Source organism: Hoplias malabaricus, chromosome 7, assembly GCF_029633855.1.
Source record: "Hoplias malabaricus isolate fHopMal1 chromosome 7, fHopMal1.hap1, whole genome shotgun sequence".
Taxonomy (NCBI): domain Eukaryota; kingdom Metazoa; phylum Chordata; class Actinopteri; order Characiformes; family Erythrinidae; genus Hoplias; species Hoplias malabaricus.
The window spans coordinates 14,732,805-14,755,466 of NC_089806.1; the positions used below are offsets into that span (position 1 = coordinate 14,732,805).

The 22,662-nt window shown below is 38.9% G+C and overlaps 3 protein-coding genes and 1 non-coding gene across 6 annotated transcripts; all 4 read right to left on the bottom strand.

The window, feature by feature from the left end:
• Positions 1-116: 116 nt before the first annotated feature.
• LOC136702461 (neuroendocrine protein 7B2) lies at positions 117-3,248 on the bottom strand. 2 transcript variants are annotated; one of them, XM_066677528.1, is made up of 6 exons: positions 3,106-3,248; positions 1,867-2,109; positions 1,227-1,376; positions 876-988; positions 521-574; positions 117-398 (listed from the first exon to the last, which is right to left on the bottom strand). In XM_066677528.1, exons 2-6 carry the CDS (start codon positions 2,069-2,071, stop codon positions 282-284), a joined length of 639 nt encoding a protein of 212 aa, XP_066533625.1. In that variant the 5' UTR covers positions 2,072-2,109; positions 3,106-3,248; the 3' UTR covers positions 117-281. The 2 variants fall into 2 exon arrangements, with proteins under 2 accessions (XP_066533625.1, XP_066533626.1); XM_066677529.1 differs by having other exon boundaries at positions 1,867-2,106; positions 3,106-3,204.
• Positions 3,249-7,826: 4,578 nt separating this feature from the next.
• On the bottom strand, positions 7,827-15,033 carry actc1a (actin alpha cardiac muscle 1a). 2 transcript variants are annotated; one of them, XM_066676457.1, is made up of 9 exons: positions 14,919-15,033; positions 10,652-10,802; positions 10,366-10,494; positions 10,077-10,187; positions 9,503-9,587; positions 9,224-9,385; positions 8,406-8,597; positions 8,086-8,267; positions 7,827-7,990 (listed from the first exon to the last, which is right to left on the bottom strand). In XM_066676457.1, the coding sequence occupies exons 2-9, from the start codon at positions 10,778-10,780 to the stop codon at positions 7,847-7,849; spliced, it is 1,134 nt and encodes a 377-aa protein (XP_066532554.1). In that variant the 5' UTR covers positions 10,781-10,802; positions 14,919-15,033; the 3' UTR covers positions 7,827-7,846. The 2 variants fall into 2 exon arrangements, with proteins under 2 accessions (XP_066532554.1, XP_066532553.1); XM_066676456.1 differs by lacking the exon at positions 14,919-15,033 and adding an exon at positions 11,920-11,947.
• A 1,981-nt stretch (positions 15,034-17,014) lies between these two features.
• On the bottom strand, positions 17,015-21,313 carry LOC136701954 (ribonucleoside-diphosphate reductase subunit M2). Its single transcript, XM_066676755.1, has 10 exons — positions 21,065-21,313; positions 20,817-20,885; positions 19,932-20,078; positions 19,477-19,593; positions 19,254-19,387; positions 18,922-19,016; positions 18,026-18,159; positions 17,840-17,944; positions 17,643-17,756; positions 17,015-17,539 (listed from the first exon to the last, which is right to left on the bottom strand). The coding sequence occupies exons 1-10, from the start codon at positions 21,155-21,157 to the stop codon at positions 17,387-17,389; spliced, it is 1,161 nt and encodes a 386-aa protein (XP_066532852.1). The 5' UTR covers positions 21,158-21,313; the 3' UTR covers positions 17,015-17,386.
• Positions 19,089-19,225, bottom strand: LOC136702874 (small nucleolar RNA SNORD94). The gene has a single exon (XR_010803979.1). It is a non-coding gene; the product is annotated as a small nucleolar RNA SNORD94 (small nucleolar RNA).
• Positions 21,314-22,662: the final 1,349 nt, after the last annotated feature.

A 22,662-nucleotide genomic window follows, 5' to 3' on the forward strand; every position in this document is an offset into this window, starting at 1 on the left:
AAAGCAGAATATCTTACTGCAAGAATGTTTGGAAAGTCAATTAATTCCCCAACTGAAATCTGAGAAAACCAGTGAGTTACAGTCCTGAAAAAAAGCCACACCCCATAGACATGCACATGAACATATAGATTTTATTGAACTTTCTTAAAATCTGCGATAGGGAACAGTTAAGGACAGTCATCATTCCCCTCTAGTCTGACAATTAAAGTTGATCTAATTATGATGTAACACTGATAAAAATACTAGTTACACTGTGGCGTTGCAGACATGAAAAACAAATTTTATGGCATGACATTGCTTGTAGCCGTTTCCATTTCTTCCTCCTCTGGGAAATGTGGTACAGACTTCTTGGCCACTACATTGTCCAGCCTCTGTCCCATTAGATATGGGTTGGTGCTCTGAAACAAAAGACAGAGAGAATGTACTTAAAAAGTCTTTTCCTGACATTAGATAACCACAAGCTCTCTTGTAGTTCACATCCCACATTCTGGCACATAAGTGCACTTAAAGCTCAACACACCCTTTTTCTTCTCTTTGGTCCTCCCTTCAGTTTTTGGTACAACATTTCCTTATTCTGTGACAAAAAAAATGAAGAGAAATTATTTTGTGTTATTCGCATTTCACGTCAAATTTTAGAACTTTTCACAATATGAAAATGTTCATTTATCCGTATACGTATACATTCACTTTAGTTTTTGATCTGGACACTGTCATCTTAAATGAAACGTCCAAAAAAAAAAAGAAAGAAAGAGAGAAAATAACATTTTTAAAGTGTGATGAAAGCTCAGCTCCGGTCATATATTCTTTTTCTCTGCTGATGTATAATAAAGCAGTCATACCTGAGATGGCAAACCTGTTCACCTACAAAAACTCACCCATTTGGCCAGTGTGGGGTAATCATGCTCTGGGTCGAAAAGGTGCTGATGCTTTTGAAACTCACGACTGAACTCAGCTGTGTCCGGTGAATTCTCCAAACAGCCATCGGCAACTAGGGGCACAAATATATCCCCTTTTTTCAGAGCAGAACTTAATATTATATCAGAATAATAGAGTCTAATGAAATAATCTGACTAACATTGGTTGAACCAGACACTTCAATGAAGAAACTAGATGAAACACAATAAATATAATAACAACTCTATATTATTTTATAAATTAATCACAGAATGACAACTGTCAAGATATAACAAGGTATATCAAGCTGGTGTCTCTGGAATAATCTGTACCAGTTTTGCCCAGAGGGCAGGGATTGGGGGGGTCAGGATAGCCATGGTCTTCACTGAAGTCTTTTGGGACATTATCCCCAGTCAGCTCTGCCACTATGTTGGGGATGTTCCCGTATGGTCCAAGATGCTGGAGCCCCTCGTGAGCACCACCTAGTGGACATAAATATATATTATAAATAAAATACAGTGTAAAAATACACTGGACGTTCCACAACAGTAATTAGTAGAGAATTATAAAGATATTCTTTCTCCCTAGCTCAAATATTATGATGTATAAAAAGTAATTCATAGTGACTGAATGTGTTCTTGAAGTCAGAATAGTTTACAGAAATGATAGGAACCAGGCATTTGAAGAGATTAATGCCACAAAACACAAACCCATAGTTATTTCACTACATGGGATGCATGAACGCAAAAAGAGTAGACAAAATGTTTTTGTTTTCAATTGTGCCTTATTTCAGCATTACTGGCAAAACATATCATATAATTATATAATCTAATTTGTTAATATTTGTTGTTGCAGTGTTATTATGCAAAACAGTGTGTTTTTGTGTGTGTGTGAGTGTATATATATTAATCTCATTTACATTCAGTTTGCTGTTCTATATTATTGGTCTTTACCAAAACTGTTGTTCTTTACCCTGAATGCTGAGAGGACCCACTATATTAGTGGCCTGATGTGCCGGGTATTCGACCCGTGGCCGAGCAATCCCCAGTTCCTCCATGACGCCGTGCAGGAGCCGCTGGATGTCAGCCTCTGAGACCTGGTCAGCCGTACGTGCACTACGGCCAAACACCATCGCAATCAGACTCACCAGCAGACCCAGACAGACTGAAGACAACATCCTGAGGACCAGGGCAGGAGTGCACCACTGGCTCCCTGCTGAGAGAGGGATAACATTAAGGTTAAATTCTTATGCACTCAAGAACAGACACCTATTTTTTTGCATGGCAAATTTTTCCTAGATTTTAAAAGAGGGTCTGCTATTTTGCTGCACAACGAAGGTGTGGACAATCCATATCAGATGCCAACATCTTTTCACCAAAAAATGCATCAAGCATTAAATGTGGAACTGAACACTGGGAAAAGAACTCAAATACAGAGTAGTAAAATGTCGTGCAGAATTTAAAATAACATCCAGCTGTTTTCTAAAATGAGTCCACTTCAGGTTTTAAAAAGGTCCTTATACTTACACCTAGTGGCCTGGGTGTAGCGATAAAGATGAAGCATTTATTAGTGCTAATGTTGGGAACATTTTTTTAATGATTTAAAAAGAAATATGTTGTGTAAATCTGTAGCCGGATTTTGTGTGTATAAGTTGAATAATGAATGGTGAGACCCTGTAGATTTTTACATGCACATTATCTATGTTTACACTGCAAATAACAGATAATGAAAAGGTAAACAGGCCATTTTAAAAAGTAAATATGTAATTTTCCTTATAAACTGACATGGGGCAGCGTGATGCATTAACATAATGTCCACTGCTACTGAACAGAACAGCGCTAGATAGGGAACGAATATTAAAATAAGAAGCCAAGCTCAGCTTCGTAAACACTGGACTTTGTGGAGAACAAAACACCAAGTACTGAAGCATGTTTATCGCCATTTTTAACGCTGTAAATAAAATAGAAGCGGATTGATAAAATCAGATGTTTTTTCCGCCGTTTCAGGGCAAATATATCGCGACATCCATCCTCACATCCACCTACGCCATCACCATCAGAGGATAGAGGAACTGCTACACACACACACACACACACACACAGCTATTCGACATCAATTCGCCTACACCACCTTTAAATCTCCTTTTTGAAAGACAAAATACAAACAAACAAAAACATAGTTCGCTCTAATCAAGTGAATAAATAAGCTTACCTCGTGTTGTGATTCTGGAAGAGGCTGGCGATCACTGGATGCTGATCCTCCAGCAAGGTTCATCTAGAGCAGCGAGTGGATTCCAGAAAGAATCGATTCTCAGAACCTACACATTTTGAAATTGAGTCGACTCCCAAGATTCAGAATCGATTCCATACGAATAATAATAGAATGATACGCTTCAGTTTGCAATTTACGTGTCAGACATACGAGATATTTGCTGTTGTAAGCGCAGTGATAATGCGTATTTAACAACTGGAGAGGGGGTTTCATCTATAACTGGCATCTGGAGAGACAGACAGCAGACACGACCGACAGGCAGCTGCCTCCGGTAAAGGAAGCTGTCACCGATCGTGGCTGTATCTGAAACAGAATGGAGTAATCTCATTACTCTGTGCTGTAGAAAGCGATGTTTAGACACGAGTCTGTAACTCGCTTCCAAGGCTGTAATACGACATTGCCAGGATTTATATATATGGCCTGCAATCAGGTGGAGTAACCGACACCGCTACATTACTCTATCACTGAGAGGGAAAACGTTAGCTGAGAAGAAAATTAAATTCGAAGAAGTCTTTTGAAAATGTTAAACTACATAAAACTGGCATATTCGCTGCACATATATTTGCATTGAACTAATTTATACTACAAACTCATTTAAAATTTTGGATAATGAGTTTGATAATGGTGGGGGGGCGTGAATGCTTAGCTGAACCTATGTGTGCTTTTGGGTCCTTTACACTTTTATTTGCTGCACAAAACATGGGAATTTCTGTTTTAATTAATCCGAGAACTTACATTTACGTTTCGGCATAGCTGCTCGAGATGAGAGTAGGTACAGGAGCTTTGCCTGACGTAAACAATGACTACTGACGTGCAGACTGACCAATTAAATGTTTACAGAGAAGGTTATCCACCAATAACTGTAGCTCTACAGTCAGACCGTCCAATCAGAAGATTTTAGGCTACTTCACCACGCCCCCTTCTCACTCAAGCGAACCAAACGGAGTAGGGGAGGGCGGGACTAGTTTGTGAACGAAACGCTTCTCGAAATTCTATGTAAGCTCTAGAAAAACAAAATCCAGGACGTTTATGAAATTCCGCCCGGACATTTTTTAAGTCTAAAAAAGAGGACATGCCCGGGTAAAAGAGGACGTCTGGTCACCCTAGTATTGCTAGCATCCTTGCCACATTAGCTTAAATGTGGCTTAATGGCTATGACTTTAAATTGTTCTGAGTATATTTAAGTGTATTTATCAGTATATGTGAATATATTTAGATTTATCTGAGTATATTTAAGTGTATGTAAAAGAATATGTGAGTATATTTAGATTTATCTGAGTATATTTAAGTGTATTTATCAGTATATGTGAATATATTTACAGCCACGAAACTTCACATGGTCCTATGCCAACTCAGGTTGCTTGTGCTTTTTGGAGCAATTTTATTAAGACGTCCACCTTAAAAACAACAAAGTTTCCACCTGAAAGATGACCTTTAAAATCTTAGAGACTGCCTGTATATGTCTTCTTCCTCATTAATGAATGAATTTATTTATTTACTTCATTATATTAAACAGGGCCCCCCACATTCCAGGGTCTCGGGGTCCTGGGTGGGATCCTGTCCTCTGGTCACTGTCTGTGAAGAGTGCAGTGGATTCTCCCTGTGTCTGTGTGGGTTTCCTCCAGGTGCTCCTGGTTCCTCCCACAGTTTAAACACACACACACACAGGTTTTTGGATTGGCTGTGTGACATTGTTCACAAATGTGTGTGTGTGTGTGTAACAAGGTGAGTGTGTGATGTACTGAGGCCCTGTCCTGAGTGTGTTCCTGCCTTTTATTCAGGGTGAACTGGTTACAGAAGATAAATGAATTGACTGAGTGAATGAATGACTCCTGAAAAAATTGAGGTAGAAAAATTTCTTCCTCCCTTAACACCTGTGTGTATGTGTCCCAAACAAGGCCTGTGATATGATCAGATATAAAACATGAAGCACAGGCTCCTGCCTCCTGAACACACAGTGAGGACACGCAGATCTATAGACAACCATTTTATTAGCTATAGGAAGTATGGTTTAGGCTGAAGGGTATAGGGTGTAGAGTATAGGAAGTAGGGTATAGGGAGTAGGGTTTAGGGTGAAGGGTGTAGGGTGTGGAGTATAGGGTGAAGGGTATAGGGTGTAGAGCAGGAGTCGGCAACCCGCGGCTCTTTGATCCCTCTGATGCGGCTCAGCTTTTGAAAATAATTACTGAGTATTTAATTAAAATGTATTTTATTTTAGTTCGTTCATTTTCAAAATGTAATTCTATGAAAATTATGGCGATCTTGTAACATCTAAAATATTTTAATATTTAAAATATTTTGTCGCTCTTAATACACGTCACAACTTCTAATGTGCGACACCCGCCAGTGTGCGGTTTCTTGAACTTTTTGACAGATGACGGCACGCAGACAGAGGACAGCATTTTTGTTTGCTGCCAGTGTATAATTTAAGTTCAGCGTTTTTTCCCCCATTACTACAAGGACTCAAATAGACATTGAGTATTTTACTTAACCGTCAACCCAACGTCTTTTTTTCGGAGTTAAAAACGTTTTGTTGCATGCAGAAATGTTATTTCATTTTTCTGCAGTCGTTCATTGATTTCATAAATGTAACACAGTATGGTTTGTTTATACATAGCACAAAGGCAAAAATAACCTGTTATATGCCGTGTTATTTCATGTAAAATTTCAAAGGATTTTGTGGCTCCCAGTGTTTTCTTTACTGTGTGAAACGGGTCCAAATGGCCCTTTAAGTGGTAAAGGTTGCCGACCCCTGCCCTAGACAATACAAAACACCTGGGAACAACAATCACAAGAGGAAACACTGATGAGAGGATGGAGCTACAAACCAAGGAGGGGCTAAGGAGGAGACAAGGGAGACTGGAACAAAACAAAACAAAGAGCCATGGGCCCTACAGAAAACACGACAGCTGTTTTTTGTATAGGAGAATGGCATTGAGTGCCTTTTTAGAGTTGCCTGGCAAACTGATAATTTTCCACAACTGTAAACTGTAATTGTATTATGACTGTTTCCACTGCTTTATTGTATGGTCTGAATTTGGAGTGAAATGTGGTTAGCAAACAACGGAGCCCCTAAATAGACTGGGGGAAAAATAAAAAAAGACTATTGATTTTGCTTTCCTTCGCAAAGATAATGGATTCCTTCGCAATTATTTGCGTTCCATCGCAAATAGTTTTGTGTTCCCTCGCAAACACAATTGCTTTCCCACACAAATACTTTGTGGGCTCCGTAGTACCGTGCTTGCTGTAAATTATGTGCTTGCTGTGCGTGTCAGGTGAACAATAGAGCAGCTTGTAGAATTTTACTTTGATATTGAACTGAAATATAAAGACATAGCATCTCTTCTCAGTAGAAAACCTGGATATGTTATTGGGGAGCGCAAGCTGAAACGTTTGTTGCTGTTTTGTTAATGGCTATTAAATAAGGATGAGAGAATTTAAAGTGCAAGCGCATGGACAAAGGTTACGTGAACAGTACAGAGATACAGACAATGAACTCAGTTTCCAAACAGTGGAAGAGAATGGAGAGTGAACACCTGAATAAATGTGTAGCTATTGGTAGTGTATTGGAGTAATGTGTGTAAAAGTCTGTTCTGGAAGAAAATGGTATTCTATTTTTACTGCAGCTTTAAAAAAACAAACCAGAATTCCCAGATAAAACGAAATGCATGGTGTAGCGACCGGTTCGCTAGCTCCAGGAGTCTGTAAAAATCAGTCCGCAATGTGCCCTGAGATCTCTGTGTTGAGCCACTGCCTTACACCCTCCATCTTGTTACTGAATGACCGTATTTTTGCGAGGGAAATGCTTGGTAAAGGTTTTAATTTAAGCTTGACCTCTACCCCAGTCCACACTTTTTCTTTCTCTCACAAAGCCGCCTACGTCTCATACAGCTGTTAGTATGGTGACACGTGGAACTACGGCATTCTGACTAGCACTTTCAGGATGCTACCGAACGTATATAACCTTGCTGCTCAAAACAGTTCCTTACGGATGTATGAACGATTCACACTGGCAACTACACTGTGTGTTAGTAGAGATAAATAAATACATATATAATATCTGTTTCAAGTGGCTGGATTTCCCTGGAAACTGCAGTGTCCTGATGTGTTGACTGAGCCCCAAAGACAATTGTGTATCATAAAACATTGGCTAATGTGTTTGCGAGGGAACGCAAAATCAATATTCTTTTTTATTTTTCCACCAAGTCCCTTTAGGGGCTCCGTGGCAAACTACAAGCTGTGTCTGAAAAAGTGCCCTATTCACTATATAGTGCACTATTCTGGGGTTCTGCCATTTTTGTAGTGGTTTATCAGTGCACTCAAACAATACCACAATGCATGCAATAAGTGCTAATGATGTACCTTATTCGACAGCAGATACTCATATTACACAGTGAGAAATATTACTCCAAACTGTTAAATGTAAGCAGTATCTGAAATCACAGCTCTGATACACAAAGATTTTTTTTCTCCAAATTACAATTTTATGTAAAAATGTTTCTTGACCTTTATACATATTTATTATACATTGTATTTTTTTGCTTTCTTTTAAACTAAATATGAGGAGACACCTGATTTCTGTTACAGGAAATCTATTTTATTACAACAGTACATGTATATACAGTAAACAGAACGGTACAAATGCAGACAGAAAAGTAGCTGGTTTGGTTGGATTGGATGTTTAGAAGCACTTCCTGTGGACAATGGAGGGACCTGCCTCATCATACTCCTGCTTGCTGATCCACATCTGCTGGAAGGTAGATAGGGAAGCCAGGATGGAGCCACCGATCCAGACGGAGTATTTACGCTCAGGGGGAGCAATGATCTAGAGAGAAGACAAATAATTAGAAAATACACAGAAGTGGTGCAGGATTCACACTGCTCTTCTGAAAGTGTGCCTTCATTCATCTGTATTCTTACCTTGATCTTCATGGTGCTGGGGGCCAGAGCAGTGATCTCCTTCTGCATACGGTCAGCAATACCAGGGTACATAGTCGTGCCACCAGAAAGGACGTTGTTGGCGTACAGATCCTTGCGGATGTCAATGTCACATTTCATGATGCTGTTGTAAGCGGTCTCATGGATACCAGCAGACTCCATACCTGTGAGGACAGGGCAACAGGCAAAATCATAAGTGATATACTACATCTGAGGTGTGCTGTGTCAGACTTGTGACTGTTTAGGCCAACAGCAGGGCACACGTTGTGACAAAGTATGTATTTTGGTTAGAAAGGACGTACCAATGAAAGAGGGCTGGAAGAGGGTCTCAGGGCAGCGGAAACGTTCATTGCCAATGGTGATGACCTGGCCATCGGGCAGCTCGTAGGACTTCTCCAGGGAGGAGGAAGAGGCAGCGGTGGCCATCTCATTCTCAAAGTCCAGAGCCACATAACACAGTTTCTCCTTGATGTCTCGCACAATCTCACGCTCAGCTGTAGATGGCAAATTTCAGCATGTCACTATACAAGGTCTGCACATGGAATATATTTTTCTATTCAACTAGGTTTGACTAAAACATCATATAGATGCATCAAATAAAGTACACATGTAAAGTACCCAAGTCTCGTGTCTTGTCATATATGTCATGTCATATATTATTCTATAGTGCAGAATTGCATCCCCAAGCTTATCTGATTTGACATTATTCATAATTATTTCTTTATTTTCTAGTATTTATGAGATTTAATCCATCTGTGTTCTTCACTGTAACTTGCAAATCTGTTCTACAACTTTGGAGATATCCTCCACAGCTGTAAAGAAATGCCTTTTAATAGAGGCATGACATTCTAGCAGTAATGTCTGCTATATGCCTTCCTTCTGCATTTGCCAGAAACAGCCCATCCAAATGTATCCATTCAATTTTTTTAAATATTCTACCCACCTCCAATATGCATCATCCGAAGTTTTCCAATTCAAAATCACACTCTAGACTATTGTGGTAAGACTGAAGTGTGGGTAGCCATGTTTACAAACAGATGACCTACTCATGTACAGTACGTCTTTAGTCTGAATAGTTATATGGATTCTGGAAAGGCCTGCCACTCTGCTCTGTACTCACCAGTGGTCACGAAGGAGTAGCCACGCTCAGTAAGGATCTTCATCAGGTAGTCAGTCAGGTCACGGCCAGCCAGATCCAGACGCATGATGGCATGGGGGAGAGCGTAACCCTCATAGATAGGGACGTTGTGGGTCACACCATCACCAGAGTCGAGCACAATACCTATGAATCAGTGGCACAGGAGAGTGTAAATTTGGCATAGTGACAAACAAAATAAAAAACAATTTTTACAAAATAGTTTAGTTAAGGAAAATTTGCAAAGTTTTGAAGAATACTGACCAGTGGTACGACCGGAGGCGTACAGGGACAGCACAGCCTGGATGGCCACATACATGGCAGGGACGTTGAAGGTCTCAAACATGATCTAAAAGACATAAGTCAGTTAACATTAATGATAGTATAAAGGGTGGTAATAATGCTTGTAAGCACTGTATATTATTAATTCATGCGTATATTATTGGATTTTCAGTACATCCAGAAAACTAGAAAAATAGCAGTAGGGACTATAACTGCTTTAGACCAATTTTTAAATGTCTGTAAAATAACAACCAACAACTAGTATATTGTAGCTGCTAATGGACTGACTAGAAGTCTTATTCATTCTTTTTTTATTATTATTTTGATAATTTATTTCATTTATTCCCCAATTATTAAATTATGTTACTTCTGGATTCTGTACTGTTTCTCTTTATAGCCTACTTTAATATGACAGTGCTCTTTTTTCTGTTGTTTTGTCTTTTCCAGCTTTTTCATGTACTAAATGTAATGATACATTTTGTGCATTGTGTAATAAAGTTCAAGTATCACAATATATTTGCTTTTAGTGTAGCATACCCTGGTAGTAATTGCTTACCTGGGTCATCTTTTCTCTGTTGGCCTTGGGGTTGAGGGGGGCCTCAGTGAGCAGGGTGGGGTGCTCTTCGGGAGCCACACGCAGCTCATTGTAGAAGGTGTGGTGCCAGATCTGGGTCAAAATGAAGATCAAAAAATTGCATAAGCAACTATCACAATGCTTTGATTGATCCACTGCCATTAAGGTTTAATTTGCACATTGTTTGAAGCCTTTCCTATGATGCCACATTATACAACATATATATGATGTTAAAATATTGTTGTTTTGAATGTTTCTGGGTCATCACTACCTTCTCCATATCGTCCCAGTTGGTGATGATGCCATGCTCAATGGGGTACTTCAAGGTCAGGATACCTCTCTTGCTCTGGGCCTCATCTCCGACGTAGCTGTCCTTCTGACCCATACCCACCATCACGCCCTGTTGGGGAAATTTTATCCATCAGAAAATCGTGGCGCACTTTGATTGATACATCATACAGGTAAACTTGTACCCAAATTTCACCATTTAATTTGGAGTCAGTGAAGCTCCTTCATTGAGTACATTGAGTAAACTTGTCCAAAGTGAATTTGCCTACCTGGTGACGGGGCCTTCCAACAATGGAGGGGAAGACAGCACGGGGGGCATCATCACCGGCAAATCCAGCCTTGACCAAGCCAGAGCCATTGTCGCACACAAGGGCGGTGGTCTCATCGTCGTCACACATGATTGGTCTTTTCTGGGATGGTCTTAAAAGTTAGAAGATAACAATTTCATTCTGCTTTTAGGGAACTGTGTACAACAAGGAAAATCTGTAACTGTAACTAGCTTTTTCTTTCCTAAATTTGGCTATACATAATTATAATGCAGAAATTACTTGAATTAATCATACAATGTGAATGATGTAGACTATTAAAAAATGTAGTTAGGACTACACCATAAACATCTGCCATTGTCCAGGAGGTCATCACAATGGTGGTCTACTGTAGAATTCACTGTATGCAGTGAGATATGACCTGTCCAGTACAATAAAGCCAAAAAGGGGCATAGCACAGTCCTCTAGAGCAGGATGCTATTTTTGGCATCAGCTCCTGTAATTCCCCCACTGAGCCCCCTATCTGAAGTTATTTCACAGCTGAAGGAGTTTGTCGCTTGACAAGTGACAGCAGGCTCCTGGCCCAGCTGTCCACACATAGTAACTCTTGTGCTGTACTACTGCTGCCATTGATAAATTCCTTCACTTAAATCCTCAACAGAGATACTTCTGGCAGATCCAAACAAGAATCCAGTTTACGAGTACAAGTCGGTGATTGCATATTTAGGTTTTACATATTTGCAGAGCTACTATTCAAATAAGAACAACCTATCATTTCACTTTTCTCCTTGTAGAGAGAGGAAATGTGCACCTGACAATCTTTCTACTGTTGGCTTCTGATAAAAGACCAATTTCTCATGTAATTATACTTCCAGGCTTTAGTGTATCTGATCAATAAATGTTTTGAAACAGCACTTAGCTTCAATGGATGATTTAAAAAATGTATGAATCTTTATATTACATAACATTTTCCCAAGCTTTAAAAACATCTTCATTTAAAATCCTATTAACATCTCCTTTAAGTACAATTGGACCACCTGAAACCACTGAAAAAGCCTTTGGGTATCCCTTATTGGTTCTTCTAAAGCAATATTCCAAAGAAACTTTTTTGCACCTTCTTTTAAAAGAGTACAGAGAGCTCAAAAGAGAAGTTGATCACTGAGGGAACACATCCCATATACATTCAGTTCTGTATCCAAACACAAAGCCCTGTTCCTCTCCCTTTTCCCTGTAGGTAGAAGTCCATTTAAAAGTCAGTAGAAGAGACTTACCAAGTTGTGCCGCAATACTGGAGATTCCACTGGGACAAAGGGAGAGTGTTAGGGATGCCGCTTAAATATGACGGCCGTCCAGATGCAGGGGGCTAGGGGCGGGCTTAGGAATTCACACAGGACCAAATAAGAACTACTAAAAAATGACCCAGTAGCAAGTGAATCCATCCTAGATTTTCAGAATGCCATAAAATGGAATGAGTTTCCTTGGGTGACAGATGGCTCTTCCTGAAGCAAGAAATAAGCACTGGGGACCTGTATTCTGTTTTGTTCACAGATAAATATAAAGCCTGTGATTTCACATTTTAAATTATACTAAAAATCCCCATGTATACTTCACATTATTTATTTCTTACATTCACTTAAATATATAAATAAACAAATAAATAGATGGATCTGGTGATTTACATACATGGCACTGGTTAGAGTCAAGTTTTTCCTTTGTTCTCAAACAGAAGGAGCTCAGTTAAACACTGCTTTAGGTTTAAAATGTGTTAACGTTACTACATTCAGTATTTTTTCATAAAAATGTACAAGATTTACAGTGCACTACAAATTATTCTAAAATTCTGAATTTGCAAAATAATGCAGTACTTCAAAGTGCTCTTCTAAAGTGATTTACAACAGTGTACACTCTGCTGAGTATGTGAACAGTCATGGCAGTGTATTATTTGTGTTATGAAGAGCACGAGGTGGGAGTTTCTGACTTTGCATATTGCACTGGGGCCAGTGGAGATGTAACGTAATCACACGTCTCATAAAGTGATCTGGGAAGTATTACAGTCACTATTCCATTCAGGCTTGGATACGCTGGCGCTCTGGCGGTCCGGAGGGCTTCTGAGGAAGGGGAGGCCGTTAACTGTAACTTTAGATGGATTGAGAAAGTCTAGTTAAGGGACCAGTTGAGGGGCCTCCAGTCTTTGCTGCGCAATCCTGTCTGTGTCAGTTGGTCAGTGAGTGGTATGCTTGATGGGGCCCAAAACAGACAGCTGAGGTGGGGTTTAGGCGGGTGAGGGGGCATTATGGATGAGGCTCTCTGTCCCTCCTCCACAACTGCTCTCTGGATGGTTTGTAGCTGCAGCACTCTGATTGGCTCAGGCGTCTCCTTTTAGGGTCATTGTGAATAACAGGTGTCCCCAGACGGCCATTAGCGCAAGTCCTCAACACTGACCACTCAGCTCCAGGCCCTTATTCGTCAACCTCACTGAGCCCGATCAGAAGACTAAGCATTTTTTGGCTTTGTTTGGATGTTGGCCTATTCTAATCGTCATACCAGGGGATTCCTATTATTTTCTGATGGTTTATTTAAAAACAATGCATTCAGAAATAATAAGAGGTAATATATAAGGCCAGCATTTCAAAAACCGAAATATTTATAGTTGTTGGTTCACATTTTAAGCGCAGACATTATTCTTAATATGTAATGTCATTTATCAAACTAATGAAAGATCATAATGTTACCATCATCTGTGTTCATATGTCTATGACCTAGATTATCGATTTGATCGAATTGTCTTCCATCAGACCAGTTTCTCCAGTAAATGCTGAACATCCATTACTTTTTTGTCTCTCATCACTTCATTTGGGACAGTTGTGCCCTCAGCCAGTGCTATTTAAAATGATCCGAGTTATTCAATAGACCTGTTCCATACTCGGATTATATGTGAGCATTTCTGAGTTGCACCAAGGCCAATCCTCTGGGTTAGAGAAGATATTTTTAGAACATTTTCACACCAAGCACATAGTTAGTTAGTGTGCACAATCCTGGAGGATTCCCTTGAACTCTCTTGTACTCAGGCTGATAATGGCAGCTCAGAATAGCTGTGAACAGGGCCTGTTATTTACAGCACTGTGGTAGACACTGGGCCAATTTCTAACATGGCTTCTCTGAAAAAATGTATGCTTGTAGTTTCTGTGATAAAGGCATGGTGACATCCTGAAACAAGCGCTCACCTTAACAGCTCCTGCCTTCAACAATTACCCTCCTATAAGGTTTCTGTTCAAGGACACCTAGCTTTTCCAGTGTCAGATTAGCATATTTTCTATCATCTGTTCACTGAAGGTTATATTCCATAGATTTTTTGACAGCTCTCTGGTTTTGTTGTCATTATTATTAACATATTAATTCTGCTTTGTCAAAGAAACCTAATGCATTTATTTCAGATTTCAAGTTTTTCCTTTCAGACCACCATCCCCTCTTTTAGTTGTACATAAAAATGTATTTTAGACAGTAAATAATATAATTATAAAACTGTAGATGTTTTGACCCCTGGTTTCTGTCGCCATCACAGAAGAGAAATCACAGTCTGCAGCATTTTCTACAATAAAACATGTCAAATCCAACATCAGGTCTGAAACACATTCTTCATTTAATTATGCAGTAAGTTTGAAAACCTGGTGGAACTCCTGTTCCCCAACAAAAAGCTGCAAGGAACAGAAAAAATAGGAGCATCTGATAAAAGAACTACTAGACATGTTGACTGTATAACAACCTTTGATAACACTGTTTTATTTTGAGCTTTTAACAAAAGTGATCAAATTTGTAGTGAAGAAAATTCGACTTGTCCTACAGAGTATGAGCTTTTGAATAGTTTTTTTGACTTTTATTAAATAGATTAAGAAATACACATTTGCATGTATTCATTTTTATTATATATTGCAAAATGTCTGAAAACAAAATATTTCACTGTCTTGCACATATTTTAGCACTGCAAATAACATTGTATCATACAGTTATTTCTGCTAAATGGTTAGCTATAAATATAAGCTTTTGTTCTAAACAAGAGTGGGTCAGATGAAACAGATAGCCAACACTAGTGCTTTTCGGGGGACCTATGTCCTTAAAAGGGAACAGAGAGGTGCTGGACTGGCTTCACAGCTGCTCTTCCTGCTCCAGTAGACTCTAATCTACAGTGGGGCAGCTGTTAGTAGCAAATGTTTTCTCTCTTTTTTTCCTCTTTAAACAACACATTGTTAGATGCAATGGTTTGTTGACCAACCTGTTTATGCCTTTGGTCTAAGCTGGGATGGTGAGGGAATGAGACATTCGCACCAAACAGCGAAAATACAAGTTATTGCTGAGTCTGTGGGCTAGTTTAAACTTCTGTCCCGAGGATCACTCCAGAGTCAGACAGTGTCAGATATCAGTCGTCTGTGATTTTTGTGTCAGAGATATATTGATGTTGTATGTATATACTGTGAAATATGTGCAGATAGCGTGCAGAATCTTCATTGAAAAACAGGAAGTGAAAGGGGATGCTCTAGAACAGTCGTGATAGAGTTAGTTCTCAACAGCCCCCAGCACTGTTCTCTGTGTTTACAGCATGCAATTAATCTGAGGTGAGTTTTAGTGGCTTTTGGATCCAGAAATATTTGTCCAGAATATTTATCGGTACCTGATCTTGCTAATACTCCCTTGGCTGTGTTCAATGAAATCCTCACAGCAATGTTCCAAAATTTAGTCTAAACATTTTCAAATAAGAGTGGATAAAGTAGTAGTGTAGCTGCTGATGCAGCAAAATGACCTGTCACTACATTGGATTATTTCCAGATGTTTCCTGGGGATTTTGACTGATTGCTATCTCATGTCATGTCGTACATTAACACCATCTGTTATGTGTCAGTGTGGCTAAAGCAGCTGCTGCTAGCAGCCTACACTTCAGGTTGGCATTATGTTGACAGGCATGCTAATCAGGAATATCCACATAGATATTCGTCTTAATAATGCCCATGCCACACCACCAGCCATTGTTTCTATCCATGTTGTGTTATTACAGTAGAGCTATACGAGGGGGATTAAACCAACTAGTCAAATGTTTAACATAATTACGATGAACACAAAATCAGAGTGTAAAGTCAAAAAGTAAAAATTAATTCGTTTTAAAATACTGTGGTTTCTTCAAAGACATGGTGATAGAAACCAGGGGTCACAACATCCCATAGCCATTAGTTAGTATCCACGGTGACCACTGAATTACCAAACTTTCCTGATTATTTGTATTGTTGATAACAGCAAAAACTTGGGTTTTGATGTCATTTCACCTTATATTGCCCTGGAAGTTTCCACTCTGGAAAAAAAAAAAAAAATTGTAAACATGTCAAATACATGGGTATATTTGTACATTTTAAGTAATAAAGTGGTGAAGTTGCTCTCTAAAATGCTTTTGCAAGATGCCACAATTTTTGCTTATAACATTTAAATGAGTAAACCACTTTCAGATCAAGTGAAGGACTTTAAAAACGCTTACATCTCTTAAACATTTTTATGAAACTTGGAGTGGTTTTTCTATGGCATCACAAGTACCCTTTTTAGCACATTTGAGTGTAAGAGACATACATTTTACATATATCGCTCCTATCCCTGTTGGAAAAATTGTTATAAAGTAGGCGTCTCTAGAACTGAGCACTTTCACAAAGCGGTGTATGAATATATCGATTTAATCATCTATTTTCAACATTTCCTCTTGGAATTTTAACTATTCAACGCATTCAGCCTTATATCAAACTTACCATTTGTGATAACACAAGACTGAACAGGCACTGCCACATATCAGATTTTCTTATTAGCCAGTAAATTTAACTACATAAAAATACTAAATTAATCAGCCATAAACTTTGACTGTGTGGCTGAGAAAGTCCACATTGCCATCTGTAATTTTTTGGAACCCAAACAGGGGATGTTGGCTGGCTGCCTTAACCTACGCTGAGTGCTCCAGATAACTATAGCTATAAATACAGGGTGCTGTACAAGTTTCCATGTTTTCTATCTGTTCTGTTACAGTTGTGTACCAACTGGATACCTCTAGCCTCCCTTTTCACATACAATAACAATTTGTGAGATCTACAGGAGTTATCCATTCCTGCTGTAACATGCTACCATTTATTAAACCCTGCAGTTTAAAATGCAAGGGAAAAGACGGTTCTGTGCTTCTAATGCAGGTTTCAGTCTGAAATGATCCCTTTGAAACACGTTATGTAACCTATTGCCTCTGCAGCCTTTTAAATGTGCTGAAGAATAAAGTTTTTAAAAAGAATTAACATCTAAATTAAAAGGTTATATCCCTTGCAGCTTTAATAAAAAACACCCTTTAACCACCACTTTAACAAAAAATTTATTTACACTGAGGGGGGAGGGGGTTAAATACAAAAATAATCAATTACAAGTACTGTTAAGAACTCAGAAAAGCAGTATTTAAAAGCATGAAAGGCAGTTTTTACAAGCTATAAATAACAGGCGCACCAATTGCAGAGAAGGGGGAAAGGGGAGGGAAAAAAACACCACAAGATTTACTGCATTTTGGATTTGAATATTACAAGTTAATAAACCCCACATGCACTTGAAGATTTGTTAGTGCCCATTTCAAAGCCCTGATGTGTGTCATCATTGGGGATGAACTATGGAGGTAGTTTAGACAAACACCTCTTCAAGTTTTAGATTTACAAGTGTCCATTCACTCTACATTCAAGTTTAGAAGTCAGCATCGAGCCTGAAGGTGTTGTCTGTGGGTCCCGACATGACCCCCATCCTCTGATACTCTCCCACTCGCTTCTCAAAAAAGTTGGTCTTCCCTTCCAAGGAAATGTTCTCCATGAAATCAAAAGGGTTCTCTACTCTGTAGATCTACAAAAGAACCACCAAAAGTGTCATTAAAATACATGCAAAACTACAGGCAATAACCACTCAACTTAAAGTGCTGTTCCTAACACATTTACAACATACACACCTTGTTGAAGCCCAACTCCAGCATCAGCCTGTCAGCCACAAATTCAATGTACTGCTTCATCAAATCACAGTTCATGCCAATGAGCTTAACTGGCAAAGCCTGCGTCAGGAACTCCTATAAAAAGCAAGTTTGTATTTAGAAATCTCTTCTCAGAAGCACAACCCTCAAAACTTCTGATAAATACAGATAATAAATACCTGTTCAATTTCAACTGCATTCGTAATAATTTTCTTGACTGTCATTTCTGAGGGCTTGTTGACCAAGTGCTTGAACATTAAACAGGCAAAGTCACAGTGAAGACCCTGAAAGCCAAACAAACTGTTAAACACCATACATGCACCATTGTAAGAATACCTGCTTGTTTTAATATTTGATGATGTTACCTCATCTCTGCTAATGAGCTCATTGGAGAAAGTAAGGCCAGGCATAAGACCCCTCTTCTTCAGCCAGAAGATGGCTGCAAAAGATCCAGAGAAAAATATTCCCTCCACAGCAGCAAAGGCCACCACTCTCTCACCTGCAGACAGAAGTAAATGTGTTACAGAATGATTATAAAAACACTGATGGTATGCTTCCATTCCCTTCGGTTCTACAGAAATTAAGCCAAAATTTACCATGTTGTCAAATTTATTATCAGAGACAGGAGCCAGACCATTCTACCACATTTAAATACACCTGCCTAAACAGCCTTCCTCATATTTCAAACAGCTGAACGAAACTGTAAATATGGAATAATAAATATTGAAATACTAAATTCATAGTTGTGCTCGTCTAGTCCTCTCTGGAGATCTTGCTTTGACGTGAAATTTGCACCTAGTGTGAAAATCTGTTCACAATATTTTAGTTTTTAATATTTGTTTTTAAAAAGTTAATCTGGAATAAAATAAAGGGAGAATATACAGCCGAACAACCCAGTCCCATTCCTTCATTTCAACAATCGTGATTTGTATGAAACAGACATTTCCTTCAGGTCAGCACCTGAAGCATTGTCCTATCACTCAGTTTAGGAGAGTGATCTGTTCAGGCTGATGTTAGTTATAGATCATATTATGTAGACAATGAACAGCAGAATTTTTATTTAAAATAATAAATCAATGTAATAATCAGATTGGTCCACATTCCATTTTCAAACTCAGATATTTGCCATAGAAAACATGACGTGGGAGCTGCACTTTATATGTACTGTCTTCTAGTGATTGGTATTGCATCATTGATCCTATTTAATACTTAAAAGACATTACAAAATCTTGCTGTAATGCAAAAGGAAGTTTAAACTTACCATATTTAGCATCTTTGTTCCCAATCCAGTTGAGGGCCCAGTCAGCCTTCTTCTTCACACATGGAAGAGTCTCAATAGCATTGAAAAGGTACTCCCTGCAAGAATGAAGTATGTGTTTAGTTGACTGCAAGGATGTCTGCAGATCATTAAGACCTTAAAGTTTTCACAGGGCTCAGTAAAGCGACTGTTTCATGTTGGTGTCAGCCAGGCAGTTGACCACATGCCTACTGATCTGGAATAACACCAACACTCAGCTCCCATCATCAGCTGAGGTCCGTACCCCTGCGCTTCTCATCATTGCCCTCCAAGCAAACTTAAAATGCTCAACTCACCTCTCTTTGGGATCTTTGATATACGTGTCAATAAGAAGGCTGTACATCTCAGAGTGAATGTTCTCCATGGCAATTTGGAAGCCATAGAAACAACGTGCCTCAGTCACTTGAACTTCCTGCATGAAGCGCTCCACCTAGTGTTGAAAACATGACATGGAATGAGAATCAAATTGTTTTAAATTGCAATGTATTTAGGTAAACGGAAGATAGGTTTTCAACTCACCAAATTCTCATTAACAATGCCATCACTTGCAGCAAAGAACGCCAACACATGAGAGATGAAATATCGCTCCTCGTCTTTCAGAGAGTCCCAATGCTGAAGGTCTTTGGACAGATCAACCTACAGGAACAGAAAGTGGCTTGAAAATGGCTCAGTTAAGAATAAAAATTATAAAACAAGAAATGAGCTTTCTGAAGCACAGAAGTTATGGCTGTAAAGAACATCTATTTTAATTGACTGGGTGAAAAATGACAGTGATTTCTAGCCTGGACAGTAATGTGCATTCAGTGCCAGTTGTAATATTCTCTAGGCTTATAGTATCACTTTACCTGCAGCTGGATATTTGTATCTGGCAGGGTATACTAGTGATTCTAGAACACGAACACTTCTTAAAATCGGGAATCAACTGAATAACACCCATCTCAGACAAGTTTTAATACCAAGACATGCATGCATACCTCTTCAGCTGTCCAGAAAGATGCTTCAGCCTTCTTGTACATCTGCCAGATGTCATGGTATTGAATGGGGAAAATGACAAACCGGCGTGGGTTGTCCTTCAGAAGGGGCTCGTCCTCCACTTTTTCAATCTTTGGTTTGGGTCGCTCCTTTAAAAGAGAAAAGGGGAGAGAGAAAGAGACTTAAAACATGCAAACTTCTTCACAAATGTCCTAAAGTCAGCAAAACCTAGAAACTCAGGTCACTTACACAAAGTTTCACTTACTGTAATCATGGCTCAATGATTCTAATATATTGATCTGTAGGTTAAATTGTTTTTTAAACTTGGATGCTCCCAGTTTTTAAGTATAGCTCATAATTAAGCATATTTGACTAAAACAATTGCCATCATCAGAATTATATCGTTTTGTTCATATAAATACTAAGGGTTTTGTATTTCTTTGGCTGTTGTGCAAGTGTGTGTTTTAACATGACACAATAGGCTAACTACTTAGCTATAGCTAGCCATTTACCGCCAACAGAGGTCAGTAGTTTTGGTTAAGTTTCCTGCAGCTTTGGTAACGTTAGGGTGGGGTTAGAAACACTTTTCTCCTCCACCCTACGTTGGGCACATCATAAAACCTTAACAAAACAGCGCCTCTACGCACTGTAAAGAAACTAGACACATTTGAGATACAGCCACATTAAATTACTAACCCTTACATGTTTGATCACTTTAGGTAAACACTTTAGCTTTACCTTTTTTATTTAACCATATTAATAGTTTACACAGATAACTGGCGGCAATTCAGAATAAACAGTAGCACGAATTATATACACAAGTCAACGGCGTTAGGTAAAATTAAAGCAGCTACTGAACGACTTAGCAGCTTTAGCTTGACACTTACCTCAGAGTCACTGAAGATTTTACGCGCCGTTTTTGAAGCCAGAATCCTACTCGTGCTCAGACTCGGCGGCTAAAAATACAGACAGTGATTTGTTAACACTCATTTCTTAATTTAAAGAGATACTTCAATATTAAACATCATTTTCCCGCCTCCTCTCAACTTATCAACGGAGCTAACTTACGTTAAACGTGCAGAATTTAGTTTAAGACTTCAACAGACATTACCACAGCACACAGTAGCACACTTACCGTGTTTTCTTTATCAACCAGAGACATGCCGTCCAGCTTCGTAGAAACGAAGTTCTCATTCTTGGCTTTGAGAGGGGAGCGAGTAGACAGCATTTTCAGTTCTTATAGGAGTTAAAGTACAGAGAAATAAAATATCTTGCGGTAAAAGAAGAAAAAGGAAGAATAAGAAGAAATAAAATCGTAAATAAAAAACAAAAGCTTAATTAAAAAAAGGAAGAAAGAGCAAAAGCATCCAGCGAAGTTGAGAAGCTAAATAAAAAACCCTCTCTTTCTGCAGCCCTTTTTATTTGGATCTTGGCGCTATATGCTCAGCCAATCAGAGTTTAGCCGGTTTTTTTGTCTGCAGCCAATCAAACTAAAACTGCTGAAAACGTCACTCAAGGATTGCGGGAAATTTAAAACGCGGGGAGTTCTCTAAATTTGTGACCGGCTTTTTTTCGCTTGTGGGAGAAAAAAAAGGCGCGCTTTGGCAAAAATATAAATTAAAACTTTAAAAAGAATAACACGTCTTTATGCATATAAACCTATTTAGACACCAAAAGACAGTACCATCACGCATGACACTAGATTATCTCCCTGAGGAACAGACGCTTTTTGCATACGGTTTGTGAACCACAAAGGCGGGAAATGTGCTTAATTTATCAGTTAATATATTTAACAGTCAAGTGATAAAGATAAGAAAACAACGTACACTTTATTGGCATTGCATATCTGTGTCAGCAATTTCCACTACATATAAAAACACGTTTAAGGGAGCTAACGAATGAACTAGTAACAAAACGCGTTCTAATGCCACGGCAATAAAATAAATCGACTGCCGAATCACGGACATAGGATATTAAATGTAGGGGACCCCGCGCACATTTGCACGTTTATGTACTTTTACATGTCAACATTTATACGCAGAGATGTACGGAAGTAAAGGGCATGACCGTGTAACAGCATATAACAATGATTTGTGTCACTAGTAATAATCTAAATAAACTAGCAATGATCCAGTCATGTGCATAAACGTGTATGTAGTGGAAAAGTTTAATAAACTTGCCCATTTAGCAGGACACTCCCTAAACCAAACAATGCATTCCTGCTCAGCAAATTCCCGCCAGATTGAGAATAACAACCAGAACCTCTCTCCCCCATTGTGCAGACCCCAGTGTCCTTCACATGTTAATAATGTATTTCTGACCCCTGTCTGACTTTGTTCTGGAATAATCTTTGAGTAATAAGCACATTTGGGGCTGTTAGTCTACTGTTCGCTCCTGGAGCAAACAAACAAGCTACACCCGAACAAAGCTCACCAAAGGGGTTATACTCCACAACGTTCAACATCAACAATAAAAAAATACGCTTAATATGTAGCTATAATGTTAGAAGAAGTGACCATTCGTTCACAACAAAACACTAAAAAGCCAAAGCCTCCACAGATAAATCCCGCGTAAACTAACATTAGACTAAACGTAAAGCCCTTGTTTGAGGAATTACACACAGCACTGCGGGCAGATTTACACAACACTGAAGATAAAGTCACTTATTGAAACTGATGACCGAGTAGCAATTATCCACAAATCCGTTTAATAGTGTTTTCCTTTTGGTTTTTT